General features: G+C 42.7%; 1 protein-coding gene across 3 annotated transcripts in view; it reads right to left on the bottom strand.

Annotated features, from left to right (window-relative positions):
- Nucleotides 1–17958, bottom strand: part of HMCN1 (hemicentin 1) — a 723834-nt gene that overhangs the window by 285977 nt on the left and 419899 nt on the right. For all 3 annotated transcript variants that reach the window (XR_005774384.1, XM_040408842.1, XM_040408843.1), the window contains one exon: nucleotides 15364–15627. Coding sequence is in view for 2 of the 3 variants with exons in the window: in XM_040408842.1 (XP_040264776.1) it covers nucleotides 15364–15627 (264 nt within the window). In the remaining variant the exon portion in view is untranslated. The remainder of the gene's footprint in view (nucleotides 1–15363; nucleotides 15628–17958) is intronic.

Here is a 17958-nt window from a genome sequence, read left to right as displayed (position 1 = left end):
GAATTTGGGTTTCTTTCCCTGTCCTTGGACAGTTTCTTGAAATTCCTAAATTCTAGTGAAGACAGTCACGCTTTACAAGGTCATTCTGGCTTAATGTTTACCGGCCTATATGTGTCTACATATGATTGGTTAATGCTGTTACTATGTAAATTATACTCTCTGCCTAATAAAAGGCTGTACTGAAGGACAATAAAATCAGAGTGAATTTGAACAGACCCGTGTTTTGTGTTGTATCGGACAAGTTCATTCTCCTGGTGCCAGATAGGACTTAAACCAAGCTGACCACCGAAGTCAGATACCAGGGGTATCTAGCAAGGGTCCAATTTCCTTACAGTTTTGGGGGCTCATGTCCGGGATCGAGAGGGTCATCCTCGGGTCCGGTGAGAAAGACATTGATTTTGTCCTCCGTCTGATCCGAGGGCACTGGCCATGTCACAACCCAAGTAAGTTGAACCATCTACTTTAAAGACTTCGGGAGGTCACTGTGTCAGGGACACAGGAGATAAGGCTCAGGGAGCCAAAGGTGATTAAAAGGGGACTCCGGGAGTCCACATCACCACAGATAGATAAAAGTGCACTTAAAACTAAAAAAAATACTGTTCAGGGAACAGAAGGTTACAAGCTTGGATTAACTCTTATATATGTATATATAGTATAAGTGTCTTAGAAGCGATAAGATTATCTGTCTGTCTGTCTGTCTGAGATATTGTCCGGGTGGTAAGTGTACGGACTGAAGTTCACTATTTGCATAGAGTAATAAGGACATTGTATTGCTGTTTTACTGTGTTGCGGAGGTCTGCAAGATGCCCCACCCCCCCCGGCTAGGAGCAATCCGTTGACCCGGGGATAGGTGAACGCAAGTGGCGGACCAAAACAACAAATTATATGTTTGATGAAACTCTGATATTTTGTGATCAGACCTGAGTCCTTCGTCTAAGCTGACAGGATTTGTCGGAGCCTTCACGGTTCAGTACAGCCAGTCCTAGAGAAGTGGCATCATTAAAATATCAGACGGAATGGGGGCACAAGGGTCAAAAACAAATTACCCCAAACCTGAGACGGGAGAAACATGTAAAGTTTATGTTGCACGGTGTAGTCCCACAAATTACTTCCTAGTTAACCCATGGGTAGACAATTTGGCAGGATGTGATATTAATGGAGAATTGAAAGTTAAAATGTGAAAAAGAATGTTATAGAGAAAGTGTGGCCCCGGACAGCAGGTCGCCTGGCTGGCAACAGGGATGAAAATCTGTAAGAATCTGTGAAGTTAGAGCTTACAGACTGTGGACATCAGAACTCCTGTGATGTTGAGGGGGGGGGTTCTAATGAGTGAGAAAACAGAGCAGTGTCAGGATGTTAATTGATGGCACTAGCAAGAAAGAAAGTGCCCCAGTGTCTGCAATCAGAAAGGCGCTTGTGTTAAATGTTCAGAAATGAACTGGTTAAGTTTTGTTACCCTAATGATATGTGTGTGTTTAAATAGGGAAGATCCTAGCATTAGAGATTAGAGCAGTAAAAGATGGTCAGTTAATGGATAAGTATTGTACCTAGTGTGAGCCACAGAGATTCAATTTCCCTGCATTAACAGAGAAAGATTCCTAAGATAAGAGAAGCAGGCAAAGAAAAGGGGGGGGGGGGAGAATCATGCAGAGTAAGTGATGTTATATGTGTAATATCATTATAGAAGACAAAGAATTGTTTAATTATTTTATTTCTTTCCCAAGCAGTGTAATGTGGTAATCCAGCTTTTAACAAAAATTATTATATATGTGCAACACTAACTAAGACCACATGGCATATAAGATGATTTGAGTTTAACAAAATTACTGTATGATTATAACATGTATATTGTCTTCTTATAAGAGTTGATTAATCACAGAGTGAAGACCAGAAGACATTGGAAAACACAGCACAACAGCGATATACTGTAGACCATCAGCAATTCTGGGTGTGGTGTGGCTATCTGTTTCCAGGAAAGCTGTGTTTGTCTGTGCTGCAAGTTTTGGGATGAAACAAAGAAAACTGTGTTGCTGGGTTGGAAGACATAAATGATTCAGTGGAATGTGAATGGGTGTGGCTTTGAGTTGTAGTTGTATTGAAAATGTGTGAAGACTGATGGATGTTTTTAGCAGAGCTGTGTATGCAATTCATATTTTATGTATAAGGGCGTAGTTATGAGCTGTTTGTGAAAAGGAGTACATGAAAATGTGAATGTGTATGGAGTACGATATTTGTTTTCATATAATATGCACATTGAGAATTTTATTTTATTTTTCTTGGAAGATTTTTGTTTTTTATTGGTGCCAACAGTGTTGATTGAGCTGTACTTTTTTTTTTTTAATTGAAGTCAATGAAAAGTTTCTTATGGGCCCTTTGTGTGTTCATGTCTGTATTGTCAGATCTGTTTGTTTCAATGTTTGAAGTTACGTGTTACATGTTAAGTGTTGTGCTCAACATCAGAGCTCTGTTCTCACGGACAACTGGGACACTACTGACGGACAGTAGGAGGACCACAGCGTCCTACTAAAAGGGGTGGACTTAGATGAATTAGAGTAGGAGGAAGGAGAGCGGGATTCGTGGTAGACACTACTTCTAGTGTGTTAAACAGTTCAATGCACAAAGGACCTTTAAGAAAGTCTGAGCCCTCTATGGGAATAAATGGGGTATTGACAAGAACATACAGAACGGATTCCTTACCAGTAGAAACCATTGATAGGGAATACATTACAGATCATGCTTTTAGCATCATACCTGAATGTCCTGTGAGCCTTCTGGGAAGAGACTTGTTCATCAAGTTAGAGTTGCAAATTACTGTTGAAAACAATGGCATCAGTGTACACTCTGATGCTCTGCCCATAGTAACCCCTGTGCCTCTAATCTTTACAAGCTTACAAGATCACTCAGAATTGGGGGATATAGACCCATCACTATGGGCAGAAGGGGAATATGACACGGGGCTCATAGACTGCACACCATACACAGCGAACATCAAAGAAGGCAGTACACCTGTATATCAGAAACAATACCCGCTGTCAAAAGAGAAACTCGACGGACTTAGGCCAATGATAAAAGAATTCCTACAAAAGCGAATCCTAGAAAAGTTGATTTCACCCTACAGCACACCCATAAATCCAGTGACAAAGGTAGATGGTACTACCCGCTTTGTACAGGATTTAAGGGCAATAAACAATATCATTGTGCCTATTTCTCCAATTGCCCCAGATGTCAACACACTTCTTTCTGCAATTCCTGCAGACGCTGTCTATTTCAGTGTGATAGATCTGAAGAATGCTTTCTTCTCTATCCCAGTTGATAAGGCAACCAGACTACTTTTTCCTTTTTCCTTTGAGGGACGTCAACTGACCTGGTGCAGAATGCCCCAGGGATATGCTGATTCACCTGTAGTGTAAAGCATAGTCCTCCAAGCCACGTTAAAACCATGGTACCCGCCCCCCCCAAGGTTCTGTGCTGCTGCAATATGTCGATGATTTGTTACTGTGTAGCATGTCAGCGGAGGCCAGCATTCAGGATGGTTTATCACTGTTACAATGGTTGTCAGGATGTGGTCACAAAGTGGCACTCAAGAAAATTCAATGGTGTAAAATGCAGGTTGAGTACTTGGGCTTTGTCCTCACAAAAGGTGAAAGGAGAATTAGCACAGAAAGAGTCCAGTCTATTGCGGGCCTGGTCACCCCGCACACCAAGAAAGAAATGTTATCTTTCCCTGGTATGATATACTACTGCAAACAATGGATTCCTGATTGCTCCTACTATGACAATGTTTTGAGGCAAGCCACTCTGGAAGAAAATCCAGATCTGATAAAATGGTCTTCTGAGATGTACAATGCATTTGATTATCTGAAATGTTCACTCATGTCGAGTCCAGGGTTGGGCCTCCCTGACTATAATATGCCCTTCCACATGTTTGCACGCCCAAATTGTAAAACCATGGCGGGGGTACTGACACAAGAACACGGAGGCAAGTTGCGTCCTTGTGCATTTTTCTCAAAGGTTATGCCCACCTCTGTTCAGGGGATGCCGGCATGTCTGCGTTCCCTTGCAGCCTGTGCAATTATGGTAGAATTAGCAACTCCTTTCACAATGGGACATTACACCATTTTGCACACCATCCATGATGTTGTAGGACTACTCAAGGGCATCCACACTCAACACACTTTCAGGATATGAGGTAATACTGCTCAGTGACCCCTCACTCAAAATCAAGTATGATTCCCACACCTCAGGTCCAGCACCAATACTGAATGCTCTCTTAGGCCTTAAAGGACAAGAAGATTGCCTCGCAGACACACATGACTGTTTACAGGTCCGTATAACCATTGGGAGATGCCATGTCTGGCACCTCCAACCCCTGAGATGTCGCAAATGCTTACTGATCTTCAAAGGTATGCCATTTAACAGGACCGGCAAGACTGGTGTTATCCAGTATTGCAGAAAAATCCTAAGACAGGATTAGTCTGCAAAGAGGGGAAGCCATGCATTCCCCAACACAGTGCTTCCATCTTTATAGCACATTTCCACAGAGTAGGACATAACAGCATTGAGATACTAATGGGTAGGCCTTTCCCCACACCATGGGCAAAACACCCCCTGGTAGTGCAGGAAGGAGACCTGGACCTGATCAGAGATGAGTATGTTACCAATCTGATCAAGGTCCTCAGTAAAACTGAAGAAAAAGTTGCTTGTAAGTCTCCTTCTCTTTCACAGGAACCAACTCATCCATTCCGGGTAGGCGACCTGGTGATAGTCAAGATCTTAAAGAAGGGAAAGGAACCAGGAAGCTTCACCTACGGACCATCCACTGAGGTAGTCGCGATCACCAGAACAGCAGTCCTCACTGAACAGTCACCCACGTGGATCTATGCCACAAGGATCAAGCTGGTGAAGAAAAGAGAGGTACTAACGGAGGCAGAAAGCCTTGACCTCGAAGAGGACACAGAAGGGGTACAAACGGGGGCAGACAGCCCCGACCCCCAACTGGGCGAAGCTCTCCCCGAGTTCTGGCAGTTGAGTGATAAAAATGACACCTCTGACACCACAAGTAGCCAGGCAGAAGTGAACATTACCAACAATGATGTTGGGACTATGCTATGGTATAACTCGTCGAACACCCATGTTGCCACATACACCTTCTGTCTGTGCGATTTTATGCCATGTCGGATCTATGGTCTATCTAGGGGGGATTACTCCCATAAAGCATTACAAGCATATATATGTGTTACTGATACGTATTGGGGTAACCAGTGTACATATTGGGGATCAGTAGGGTGGAATACAGGGAAAGCCTGGGGGGAGAAACCACAGAGTGCACTAGATAAGAAGGATAAAAATGGGACTGTCGCAGAATTGGTAATGGGATTATAGTATTATCCACCTCAGTACTCCACGCAAAACTGATACTGAATATAGAAAATCGCTCCCCTGTAGACAGTGGACTGTATGTCCTTGGTCTCTATTTCCGGCGTGGGGGAGGGTGGGAAAGTGAAACAAAATCCTTCAAGCTAGAGGATATGGATAACTCGCAAGAGTATAAACAAAAAAAAACTTTGATGCCCCACATTGTCACCCTTAAAGATTTAAAGGCCATATCTAACCCCACATATGAGGACACTCTGGCAATGGAGACAGGGTTTTCTGATGCCAATCTCTGGGTAGAGTGGATGAAGTACACTGCAGCATCTGTCAATAAAAGTAACTGTTATATTTGTGGAGCCACAAAACCACATCTAGGAACAGTTCCACTTACATTACCCCCAACAGTAGAGGAATGTTTTCTAAGTCTGTTTTCAAACATCTCTACCAATGACACTGTCTGTAAAACCTGGAAAACAAAATACCCTTTGTTGACGAAAACCCCACACCCGGGGGCAGGTATACATATTTACCCAGGCAACTACACCTGTTATAAGGGAGGAAATGAAGGTGTGAATCGATTTTTTTTTTACAGAGGGGTATTGTGCCAATTATAGTTCTGTAAATATGTCACTCACTCAAAACCAGGTATTTTCAATAGGGGTCCCAAGAGGGGTCCCTGATGAGTTCAAGGCCAGGGATCAAGTAGCTGCAGGTTTTGAATCTATCATTCCTATAATCACCGTGAAAAATGTAGACTGCATTAATTACATCTACTACAACCAACAAAGGTTTGTAAATTACACAAGGGATGCAATGCAAGGGATTGCAGAGCAGCTCCAAGCTGACTCCATAATGACATTCCAGAACAGAAACGTTTTAGATATGATATTGGCAGAAAAGGGTGGGGTGTGCAAGGTGCTCACGGATCCCACATCATGCTGCACCTTCATACCTAACAATACAGGTCCCAACGGTAAGGTAACCATAGCTATACAAAAACTGGAGGATTGAAAAAGAATTCAGGTATTACAAATCCCTGGGATCAGTATTTTGGTTGGTTTACTAATTGGAAGCAGGCGTTAGCACAACTAGGCATTATTATCCTTGTAATTATTATTATCATTGCTGCACTTTCACTATGTATCATACCATGTATCAGGAGATTATTAGCAAAAGGAGTAACTAACGCCACAGCCTCTTTCTACCAGGCCATCCCCCCACCAACCTCCAATAATAAGGATAACACACCCAGTGGATACATGAAATATCTGAAGACATATAGACAGAAGAAAGAAAGAAGAAAGAACCATATAATATAAAATATATAAGGTTCTAAGAGGGGATTGAAGGGATATATGTGACTCCATTTTGTCTGTTCTAACAATATGTATTGTGATAGCATCTTGTTCATGCACTGTTTCAAGTTCACCCACTGGAATTTGGGTTTCTTTCCCTGTCCTTGGACAGTTTCTTGAAATTCCTAAATTCTAGTGAAGACAGTCACGCTTTACAAGGTCATTCCGGCTTAATGTTTACCGGCCTGTATGTGTCTACATATGATTGGTTAATGCTGTTACTATGTAAATTATACTCTCTGCCTAATAAAAGGCAGAACTGAAGGACAATAAAATCAGAGTGAATTTGAACAGACCTGTGTTTTGTGTTGTATCGGACAAGTTTATTCTCCTGGCGCCAGATAGGACTTAAACCAAGCTGACCACCGAAGTCAGATACCAGGAGTATCTAGCAAGGGTCCAATTTCCTTACAGGAACTACCATAAATACTCCTGCTTTCCTTCATTAGAAAGCTGGCTAGCCACCTGCAGCCACCACGAGGGGATTCTCAGTGCATAGGAATTTTTTAATTTATACATCTGGGAGCTGTAATAATCTCTTTGTATTGAACTTCCCCTAGTGGCAGCTGCATGAAAATGCACTGTTTACATGCGGGGAAGAGAAGAACAAGTTCCTGTCAGCAGAGGTGTACATAGAAATCATTGGACCCGAAAGCAAGCTGCCATGTGGCATCCACAGTCCCCCCAACTACCCATACCTGGCCCCTCCCCTTAGGTCATGAACTGTGCTTGCTGCTTTGTGTCATGTATTGTGCCATTAGGGCTAGACTGGGATAACAAAACAGCCCCGACACACAAAAAACAAAAAAAACACCAGCCTACATGTAATTGTATAAAAGTAATGGTGCGCAATACACACTGCAAAGGTGAATTTTCCTTTATTTGGTCATGCCCATATGTAAACCATTGATACAAGAAAAGAAATAAAAAGGAACACAAAAATGCCGGTTCACATAGTTAGGAACATACGTAACCCTCCCCAACAGCAGCATATACTATGATAAAGCTCAAAATACCTCCAAAGCAGCATCTGATACTACCATGCAGCCCAAAATACCTCTGAGCAGCATCTGACACCAGAGTGCATTCCCAACTACCTTCCCAACTTCATCATATAAATACAACATTGCAGCAGAGAATATCTTCCCAGCAGCAACAAATAAATACCACCATGAAGAACAAATGACACGGCATTATTATCCCCTGACAATCCCTCCCCCACTGGCGGCTGCATTGTCCCCATTTAAATGTCTCAGGGTTGTAGTTGTCTGTAGTACTATAATTGAGTGAGGTATGATGCACTTCTCAGTTATTATGTGTAATGTGGAACTTCTGAGGTATGAGAATCAATGAGGCACACAGAGAGAAAAGGGGAGCACATCCTTTTACCTCAGTGCATTTTAGTCTCAATGGAGAGCTTCTCTTGCAATTCTTCATTGTGCTGTCAGGAAAATGAAGGACCTATGATGATGTATTTAAAGGTCCTGGCAGATGCACCTTCCAAACATGGGAAAAGTTGGGAACTACACCATTCTCTGTGAAGTTCTTTTACTAGATGGTGCAGGACCTGTGATTATGATTATGTATTTCCTAACCTGGAAACGACACCATTCTGTGTACAGTTCCTTTACCAGATGGTCCAGACCTGTGATAACATCATGGATGGTGGAGAGAGGCCTCCTGGTCAGACACACTGGTAAGCTGGGTAAAAAGTATATCCCAGTAATACAACAATGTTACCTTCCAGTATCAGGAAAATATTTCCCCATTTTGCTTTGATAGCGAGGGTCTAAATGCATGGCTATCCTTTATTTGATGCTAATAATATTCTTGTGAGCTTATAAGTAACTAAGCATGCAGCTTGCTTTGTCTTCATCATTACATCATCATATCTGCCATTATGAGTGTCAGCCTTGTCCCCTAGCTGTGCCTGGGAAAACTTCATGTCACCCTCCACCACCGACCTCCAGTCATAGGTCCTCCTCCTCCTCCTTGCATGTTCATCCCTGGAGGTTCCCAAAAGCTACAGGGTGGTAAGCAAGATGTGGAAGCTGCCCTTCTTCCACCGTCCCTGGTTAAATTAGTGTGAGCATTTGCTCTGATCTAAATATCAGGGGGAACACATCATTAATGCTGCTGTTGCCCACGCTCACAAATCTGGTGGCCTCTTCAAAGGGCTTGAGTATGTGACACACATCCCTGATGAGCTGACACTACCTAAGCTCAAAATAATACATGCGCCTGTTCTGGTGCATGATGTAAAATTGGCCACTGTACTCTGCTCATGAGGATGATCCAGCATAATTAAGGTTGAATTTCAGCAAGTTTTAACATCACAAATCGAGCAGTGCAAAGGCAGACCATTCTGTCACTGCAGGTCAGGAGGGCATTAGCCACAAAAAAAAGCTGAAAAGCACTCTCCTGCAAATGGTCAACCCCTTCTAAAAGCCACAATACTTAAAAAGCGCTGCACCACAAAATTTATGATGTCTTCCATGCAGGGAGCATGTTTTATTTCTCCAAAATGCAGCATAGCCAAAGTATTCCTACTATTGCGGAATACCATGGGGACCCCTTCCCTCGAGCGAGAGGTGTAACTTGACCAGCATGCATTTTCCATAATACTGATGTCTTCTTATGTAGCACAAGGGTGGCTCCTGGGCCCGGTAGCGACTGCTACATCTGCTGTAACGGTTGCGTACACACACACAGGGGGAGGGAAGTGACCACTGCGCTCCACCCTCACCCCTGGCCCTGCCTCGCGAGTTCTAATGACAGGGGACAACTGGACAGCAATCCCTAGCTTGGAATAAGTGCAAGGAGGACAGATCAGACAAACAACAGAATGTGAACGGACCGAGTCTATACCAGGAAAGCTACGAAGTACAAATGGAGCAAGCAGAGAATTGTCAGGAGAAGCCAGGGTCATAAATACCAGGAGAGTCGTGAAGTACCAAAGGAGTCAGCAGAGGATCGTCAGGAGGAAGCCGGGGTCAGAATACCAGGAGAGCAGCAAAGTACACAAGGAGCAGGCAGAGGATCGTCAGGAATTCAGCAGGAGGTAAGTACGCCAGGAAAGACAAAGTCGCAGGTGGAACCTAAATAACAGGCAATCAGTGGCCAGCAGGCTGCCTGTTTAAATAGGGAGCCAGAGGGGTCATGTGATGTGGCCAGCGTCACATAACTCCACACAGACTACACAGCCGAGCGCCGAGTGATCAGCTCGGCGCTCAGCCCAAAAACCATTCTCATGAATGCGCATAGACGCGCGGGGGGCGTGCATAGTATTATCACTAATGATGCGCAATTTTTTGCGCAATACATGCAACTTCACATTTTATCATGTCTGAGTAGATATTACTGATGGTGCACTAAGTATTGTTGTGACATCATAGCACTATGTCTGTAGCAGGTATGTATGGACAGCAGAACCTATCACACTACCTAACACCCTGCACTGGGACAGCTACACTATATCACTATCTAATCAACACTGACTATCTCCCACTAACTATCTGTATTATATATATATATGAGCTAACTAACTATCTAATGTAATTGGATAACCGACGCGTTTCAGGGGCAAACAGCCCCCATCATCAGGACAATAAACTTATTACATGCAAACATACTTTTTCACATTGTTTCTTTTATGTGCTATAATAGTGTTTTGTATAGTTTCTTTATTATTATTATTTTTTTTTTTTCAGTATTCTCTGTCTTTCTTCAAGTTGCATGGGTTACATGTTAGATCTACCCAACAGCCAACATATCCAGTCTTATTTGATATCGTAAATTACAATCATTCTATACACGCCCCATTACACGTCACAGAGTGAGCACGTGACCGACCTGGAGAGAGATCTTAGGTACGCCCCATAGACGTCATCCGGAGGCACGACGAATGAGGGAAAGCACCCCTCACAATATGTCACTGGGAGGCGTGGCATACGATACTAATAACGCCTATAATATTGAGCAATTGGCTGTTTATTAACTTGAAGGGAGTCACTGTATCCTAATGACCCCTCAAGCTTTCACGCCCCCAATTCCTCCCCTTCCCCGCCCCCTGTGGCTCACACACATTGCGCGCAAACAGAGCACATAAAAGAAACAATGTGAAAAAGTATGTTTGCATGTAATAAGTTTATTGTTCTGATGAAGGGGGCTGTTTGCCCCTGAAACGCGTCGACTTTTGAATAAAAGATTACCTCTATTGGTAACATTGGAGTACGGAGTTCCTTCTGCACCAGCGCCACCCGGAATGGTCTGAATTCTTCTTTCACTGCATGTATCTTTATCCCGTTAACCGTTATTTACGGCAAAGGGCACAGACCAGGGCAGCAGACGCAGACTTTCCCGCAAGCTGGACGGGTAATATCCAGCAAAGTGATTCGGAGGCGTTGTGACCCATCACAACCCCATTTGGTAAGCATAATCAGTGTATTTGCTATTACCCATTACTGTAAGGTTCTACACACGAGGCGCTGCCTCCTTTTTTTTCCCTTTTTTTTCCTTTTTATGTAATTGGATAAGGAATAGGATCCAGATGCAAGCACAGAGAAAAGCAATGACACTGCTTGCTCTATCTCTCTCTCTCTGAAATGCAAAAAACAGCAGAAGATGGCTGCTGGGGAGTTTCTTATATAGTAAGGGGTAGTCAACTTTCCTGTTGGTTGCTAGGGATGTTGCTAAGCTCAGACAAAGATATTGCAGACTTCTCATTGGCCCACAAGCAAGAAGGGAGGTTACTGATGGGAAAAAAAAACCGGGAATATTCGCGATTACGAATATATACCACTATATTCTACATCTTCATGAATTCTCAAAGTGCCAATATTCGCGATAAAAATTTGCTATTAGAATATTCTGGATCAACACTACTCCCCATCATTCTGATCCAGCTCTCAGGCCCTGTCCAACACACAGTCATCATCATAGTCATCATCTTCCTCGCCACTTTTCTCAGACTGTGATATGTCATGATGTCATGGACTCCTTGCCCCTCCTTATGACTCCCTCCTTTGTATTTGTTACCACTCCTGCACCCTGGTACTGTCTTTATTGGACTAACACTAAATCCATCTATATATTTTGTCCAGGTCCTCCACACTGTGCATTCCTAATCTGTTTGCAACTGTTATGTTCATGTAAAATGCCTGGTTCACCAGCAGGTGGCAGCAAATATGGCAGAGCTGTACTTCGATAGAATGGAACTTACCATTCCATTCTAACCCCCTCTGGAGAGAATTGGGCTTGTCCTTCTTCCTGCAGGAAGCTTGGGGACCAGTTTGAGTCAGTCTAGTTCACCCCCAGACAGGGGAAGGGTGTGCAGGGGCACGTCTCTGCTGGACATGCCCATGCCAGCTAGAGAACCCTAAACTCTGCTGGCCATGGAGGCAAAAGCCTAAAGCCTCAAGAGCCAGAAGATTAGTTCCCTGGCATAACCTAGAGTCAGACTACAGAGAGAAGTGCATCATACAGCAGAGTCAGAGAGAAACAGACATAGCAGGGTTGAGTTTGCCTGCCAGTTTAATGCTAAAGCCTGCTGGAACCAAGACAAAGCCTGAAACTGTTTGGAGAAACATTTATTCAAGTAAAGCTGCCATTGAACTTCATCTCAAGGTCTGAAGAAGTTATTTCTTCAAATCCCTCAATTATTCCCTTATTTATTGCTTCGGGGCCAAAGCCTGTGGTCCAGCCATACCCAGGTAGGAGCACCGTGACACACATAAAGAGACATTTTAGACTGCAACATACCACTCATCATTTCCTCTACCTGGGACGCGATATAGAGGGCCCTGGGGCACGGCTGCCCATTGCAATTCCACTGTCACCACAGTTATGCGTGACCATACCACCACCACCAACACAGCAATGCATCTGCATAAACCAAAACCTCATGGAAGTCAGTCCAAATGCTGACTCTTATCATACAACTCCTCAACTGAGTTTCTTCCATAGCATATGAGGTGTTGGTGTCTCTTTTTATGAAAAAAGAAGATACCCCATTAGAAGGGGGCAGTGAGGACAAAGATGGTGTAAATGAAAGGCTTCTCTGGGGCAGCAAGTAGGAGCAGCAGGAGAAATGTGCCAAACCCAGGGTCAAAGTCCCAGTTAAAAAATCTGAGGTAACATCACCTTCTGTAATTGAGATGATGAGTGGCCCATCCAGTCCAGAAGGAGAACCGCGGCTTGCAACTACTTCTGGCTGGACAACGGATTCTGACTAAGCTGCTGTTGTTGCTGCTTGCACTACTACAACTATGGACATTCTCACTTACAGATGATGTGGCACGGGTCTTTTTTTTTCCCATTAACTCATCAATTACCACTTTGTCATTTTATTGTGAAACCTATTTAAAGTTTACAGATTTGGTACACTTATTATTAAATGAACAAACCTTGCAACAGGTTTAATGAAAAAAAAGTGCGTTGTCTGCAAAAATATACATTGATGGTAACGCTGGAAAATACACTGATTGTACAGTTACTATTTAATATTAATAAAATAAACTCTGCAATAGGTTTTTGCAAAAAATGCTCAATTAGACACAGTCTGTGGCAAAAATATATGCTGAGAGTGACATTGGAAAATACGCTTAAAGGGCTATTACCATCTCCGATATTTGGGGCATATCACTAGGATATGTCCCCTATGTCTGATAGGTGCAGGTCTGAACTCTGTGACCCACACCTACAGGTATACTGAGAACAGAGTCCGCAATGTCCCGGAGGGCACACCGTACATACCGTACACGGCCACCCTCCATTCATTCCTAAGAGAGCTCTAAAAATAGCTGAGCGCTGGCTCGGCTATTTCTGTTGGCCCCATAAAAATGAATCGAGCAGTGACCACATTTGCGTGGTGCAGCTCCCATTCATTTCAATAGGACTTCCGAAAATAGCCAAACGCATAGTGCTCATGATACATCTATATCATCTCTCTTGATTGGCTGTGAAGCTGACTGATGGGGGTCATATTCCCTGCCCTGCTCATCTCACTAGTGTACTGAATTTTATATGTGAAAAGGATGACATTTTGCGTGGTTTTTCTGATTCGAATCTCAAAAACTTTGACCTCATTTGGAAGCCAGATGTTTTGGAAATTCTAAACTAATTCAATTTATTAATCTCCATAATTCAGTAACATGGGTGGAGAGGGTCATAGCAGACTATGATGACTTAGGCTGGTTTCACATGGGCGTTGCGGGAAAAGGTGCGGGTGCGTTGTGGGAACATGCGTGATTTTTCCACGCGAGTGCAAACATTGTAATGCGTTTTGCACGCGCGTGAGAAAAATCGGCATGTTTGGTACCCAAACCCGAACTTCTTCACAGAAGTTCAGGTTTGGGATCGGGGTTGTGTAGATTGTATTATTTTCCCTTATAACATGCTTATAAGGGAAAATAATAGCATTCTTAATACAGAATGCATAGTACAATAGCGCTGGAGGGGTTAAAAAAATAAATAATAATTTAACTCACCTTAATCCACTTGCTCGCGCAGCCCGGCTTCTCTTCTGTCTTCTTCTTTGCTGTGTACAGGAAAAGGACCTGTGGTGACGTCACTGCGCTCATCACATGGTCCATCACATGATATTTTTACCATGATGATGGATCATGTGATGGACCATGTGATGACCGGAGTGACGTCACCACAGGTCCTTTTCCTGTACACAGCAAAGAAGAAGACAGAAGAGAAGCCGGGCTGCGAGAGCAAGGGGATTAAGGTGAGTTAAATTATTATTATTATTTTTTTAACCCCTCCAGCGCTATTGTACTATGCATTCTGTATTAAGAATGCTATTATTTTCCCTTATAACCATGTTATAAGGGAAAATAATAATGATCGGGTCTCCACCCCGATCGTCTCCTAGCAACCGTGCGTGAAAATCGCACAGCATCCGCCCTTGCTTGCGGATGCTTGCGATTTTCACGCAGCCCCATTCACTTCTATGGGGCCTGCGTTGCGTGATAAATGCACAATATAGAGCATGCTGTGATTTTCACGCAACGCATAAGTGATGCGTGAAAATCACCGCTCATGTGCACAGCCCCATAGAAATGAATGGGTCCGGATTCAGTGCGGGTGCAATGCGTTCACCTCACGCATTGTACACGCGCGGAAAACTAGCCCGTGTGAAAGGGGCCTTAAGCTACATTCACACAAACGTATTTGTTTCCGTGTCCATTCAGTTTTTTTTTGCAGATAGGATGCAGACCTATTCATTTCAATAGGTCCGCAAAAAATGCATACAGCACATCGTGTGCTTTCCGCATCCGTATATGTCCATTCCGTAGCCCAGCAAAGAAAATAGAACATGTCCTATTCCTGTCCATTTTGCGGACAAGGATAGGCATTGTTGCAATGGATCTGCAAAAAAAAAAAACAATGCCATACGGATGTCATCCTTTTTTTGTGGATCTGCAATTTGCGGACCGCAAAACACATACGGTCGTGTGAATGTAGCCTTACAATGAGTCCTGTCAAGCAGCCTGAAAAATGGAAAACATGATGCCAGTGTGAACACAGCTTTATATAATTGTATTCACATATATGTGATTATCCAAATCCCAGATCAAAATCCCAGATATGTTTCATACTGACTTTTAAAAAGAAAAGTTTAACTCACCCAGAACATTGAGGATAAAATGTTTGCTGACACTTCCTGCGTCATTGGATGCCACGCATGAGTATCTTCCGATATCACTCATTTCAGTATTAAGAATTTGCAGGATCATTCCTCTTCTTTCACCATGATCTATAGCTTTTCCATCCTTTAGCCATGAAATATGTGGCACAGGTTGCCCGCTGGCAAGGCATGACATTATAGTGGGATTACCTTTCACAGTAGTCAGCTGTTCAGTCTTATCTGCATCATCGATGTGTGGGGATACTACAAGATCAAGCATAATTATTGTGGGAGATATACAGAAATCAAATATGTCTCTTTATTGCTAAGAATTGCCGTTACTTCCTAGTGAGGTCCCTAATGATCCTCAGAATGAAGAGGCTGCAGTGCTGAATTATAGCAAGGAACCATGGAAATACAGAGTAACCTGCAGGCGCCATGTTATAGAGCAGAAGGAGCTGAGCCGATTGACATACTAGTACTATGGAAAATTATTCAACAAAGCTTGTAGTTTATACATTTACATCTCTGTTCTTTCTGAGTTCAATAGCCAAGTGGGCAGTCTTATCTGACACATCATAGGATGGCACAATGACCCTCCCAACCCCTACTATGGAGAGAAGTACAAAACCACCTCATTAACTTTACATGATGTTGTGCTGCAGTTTCCTCCATAACCAGTGGCCAGGAGGGACATCTGTCTCTTTGTTTTTGTAATTAGTGGGGATCCCAGGGGTTGGACCCCACTGATTAGAATATGGTGGCATATCCCAGTGACACGCCATAGCATTTTAAGATTGCAATTCCCCTTTTAGCTCGAAGTTTTATCTGAACTGTATGTGTTCACTGACGCCAGTAGGTAGCATTTTCCACATCCTTATAAGTAGAGATGAGCGAATCGAAGCTGAAGAAGTGGAATTCGATCCGAATTTCAGGAAAAATTTGATTCGCAATGAATGCGAATTTCCTCGCGCTTCGTGGTAGCAAATCGCTATTTTTCCTAAAATGGCTGCTACAATGGCGGCTACACGTGTGAGGACATGGGGCAAGGAACTCTAGGAAGGCGGGCTGACCCACAATGCCATGCATGCAGCCAAACAGCAGCCAGCCAGCCCTGTGATGTCACAGCCCTATAAATACGGCGGCCATCTTAGAGTCAGACAATTTCAATCGTTCTGAATGCAGGGACAGACGTGAGAAGGCGCTAAGGACAGCAATTGGAAAAACCTGATTGTGAAAAAAAAAATGAAAAAATGATTTATAAGTGCAGGGAAAGGATAGGGAGGAATCATTTCACAGCATCTTAGTGCAGGGAGAGATGTCAGAAGGCGCTAGGGACAGTGTCATAAGAGCAATTTACAAGTGCAGGAAAAGATTATGTGGGGATCAAAATAGTCATTATACAGCTCTGTCATTCCAGCAATTTGTTCTTGGGGTGCAAGTAGTATGCTGAAAACCCTTTAGTGGCTTATATCTTTTCAAACAAGAAAAATATATATGCAGTTCACTTCTGCAGTTACCGTATATGTGTTGAAAGCGTACAGAAAGAAAAAAATATACGCACTACACTGGTGCACTTATTTGTGGCAAAAGAGTTCAGTGGCCTATTTCATTATAGAAAGAAAAAATATACGCACTTCACTGGTGCGCTTATTTGTGGCAAAAGCATTTAGAGGCTTATTTCTTTATGGAAAGAAAAAATATACACTTTACTGGTGCAGTTATTTGTGGCAAAAGGGTTTAGTGGCCTATTTCAGTATAGAAAAAAATATATATATACGCACTTCACTGGTGCACTTATTTGTGGGAAAAACGTTCAGTGGCATATTTCATTATAGAAAGAAAAAAATATACGCACTTCACTGGTGCAGTTATTTGTGGCAAAAGGGTTTAGTGGCCTATTTCAGTACAGAAATAAAAATATATACAGTACACACTTCACTGGTGCACTTATTTGTAGCAAAAGGGTTCAGTGGCCTATTTCATTATAGAAAGAAAAAAATATATGCACTTCACTGGTGCAGTTATTTGTGGCAAATGGGTTTAGTGGCCTTTTTCAGTATAGAAAGAAAAAAATATACACACTTCACTGGTGCACTTATTTGTGGCAAAAGTGTTTAGTGGCCTATTTCATTATAGAAAGAAAAATATATGCACTTCACTGGTGCACTTATTTGTGCAAAAGCATTTAGTGGCCTATTTCATTATAGAAAGAAAAATATATACGCTATTCACTGGTGCAGTTTTTTTTGTGGCAAAAGGGTTTAGTGGCCTATTTCAGTACAGAAAGAAAACTATATAAACGCACTTCACTGGTGCACTTACAGTATTTGTGGCAAAAGCATTCAGTGGCCCATTTCATTATTTAAAGAAAATAATATATGCACTTCACTGGTGCAGTTATTTGTGACAAAAGGGTTTAGTGGCCTATTTCATTTTAGAAAGGAAAAAATATACGCACTTCACTGGTGCACTTAATTGTCACAAAAGCGTTTAGTGGCCTATTTCATTATAGAAAAAAAAAATATGCACTTCACTGGTGTACTTATTTGTGACAAAAGCGTTTAGTGGCCTATTTCAGTACAGAAGAAATAA

This window comes from Bufo bufo, chromosome 9, assembly GCF_905171765.1.
Source record: "Bufo bufo chromosome 9, aBufBuf1.1, whole genome shotgun sequence".
NCBI lineage: Eukaryota > Metazoa > Chordata > Amphibia > Anura > Bufonidae > Bufo > Bufo bufo.
This window is presented reverse-complemented; position numbering and strand designations above follow the sequence as displayed.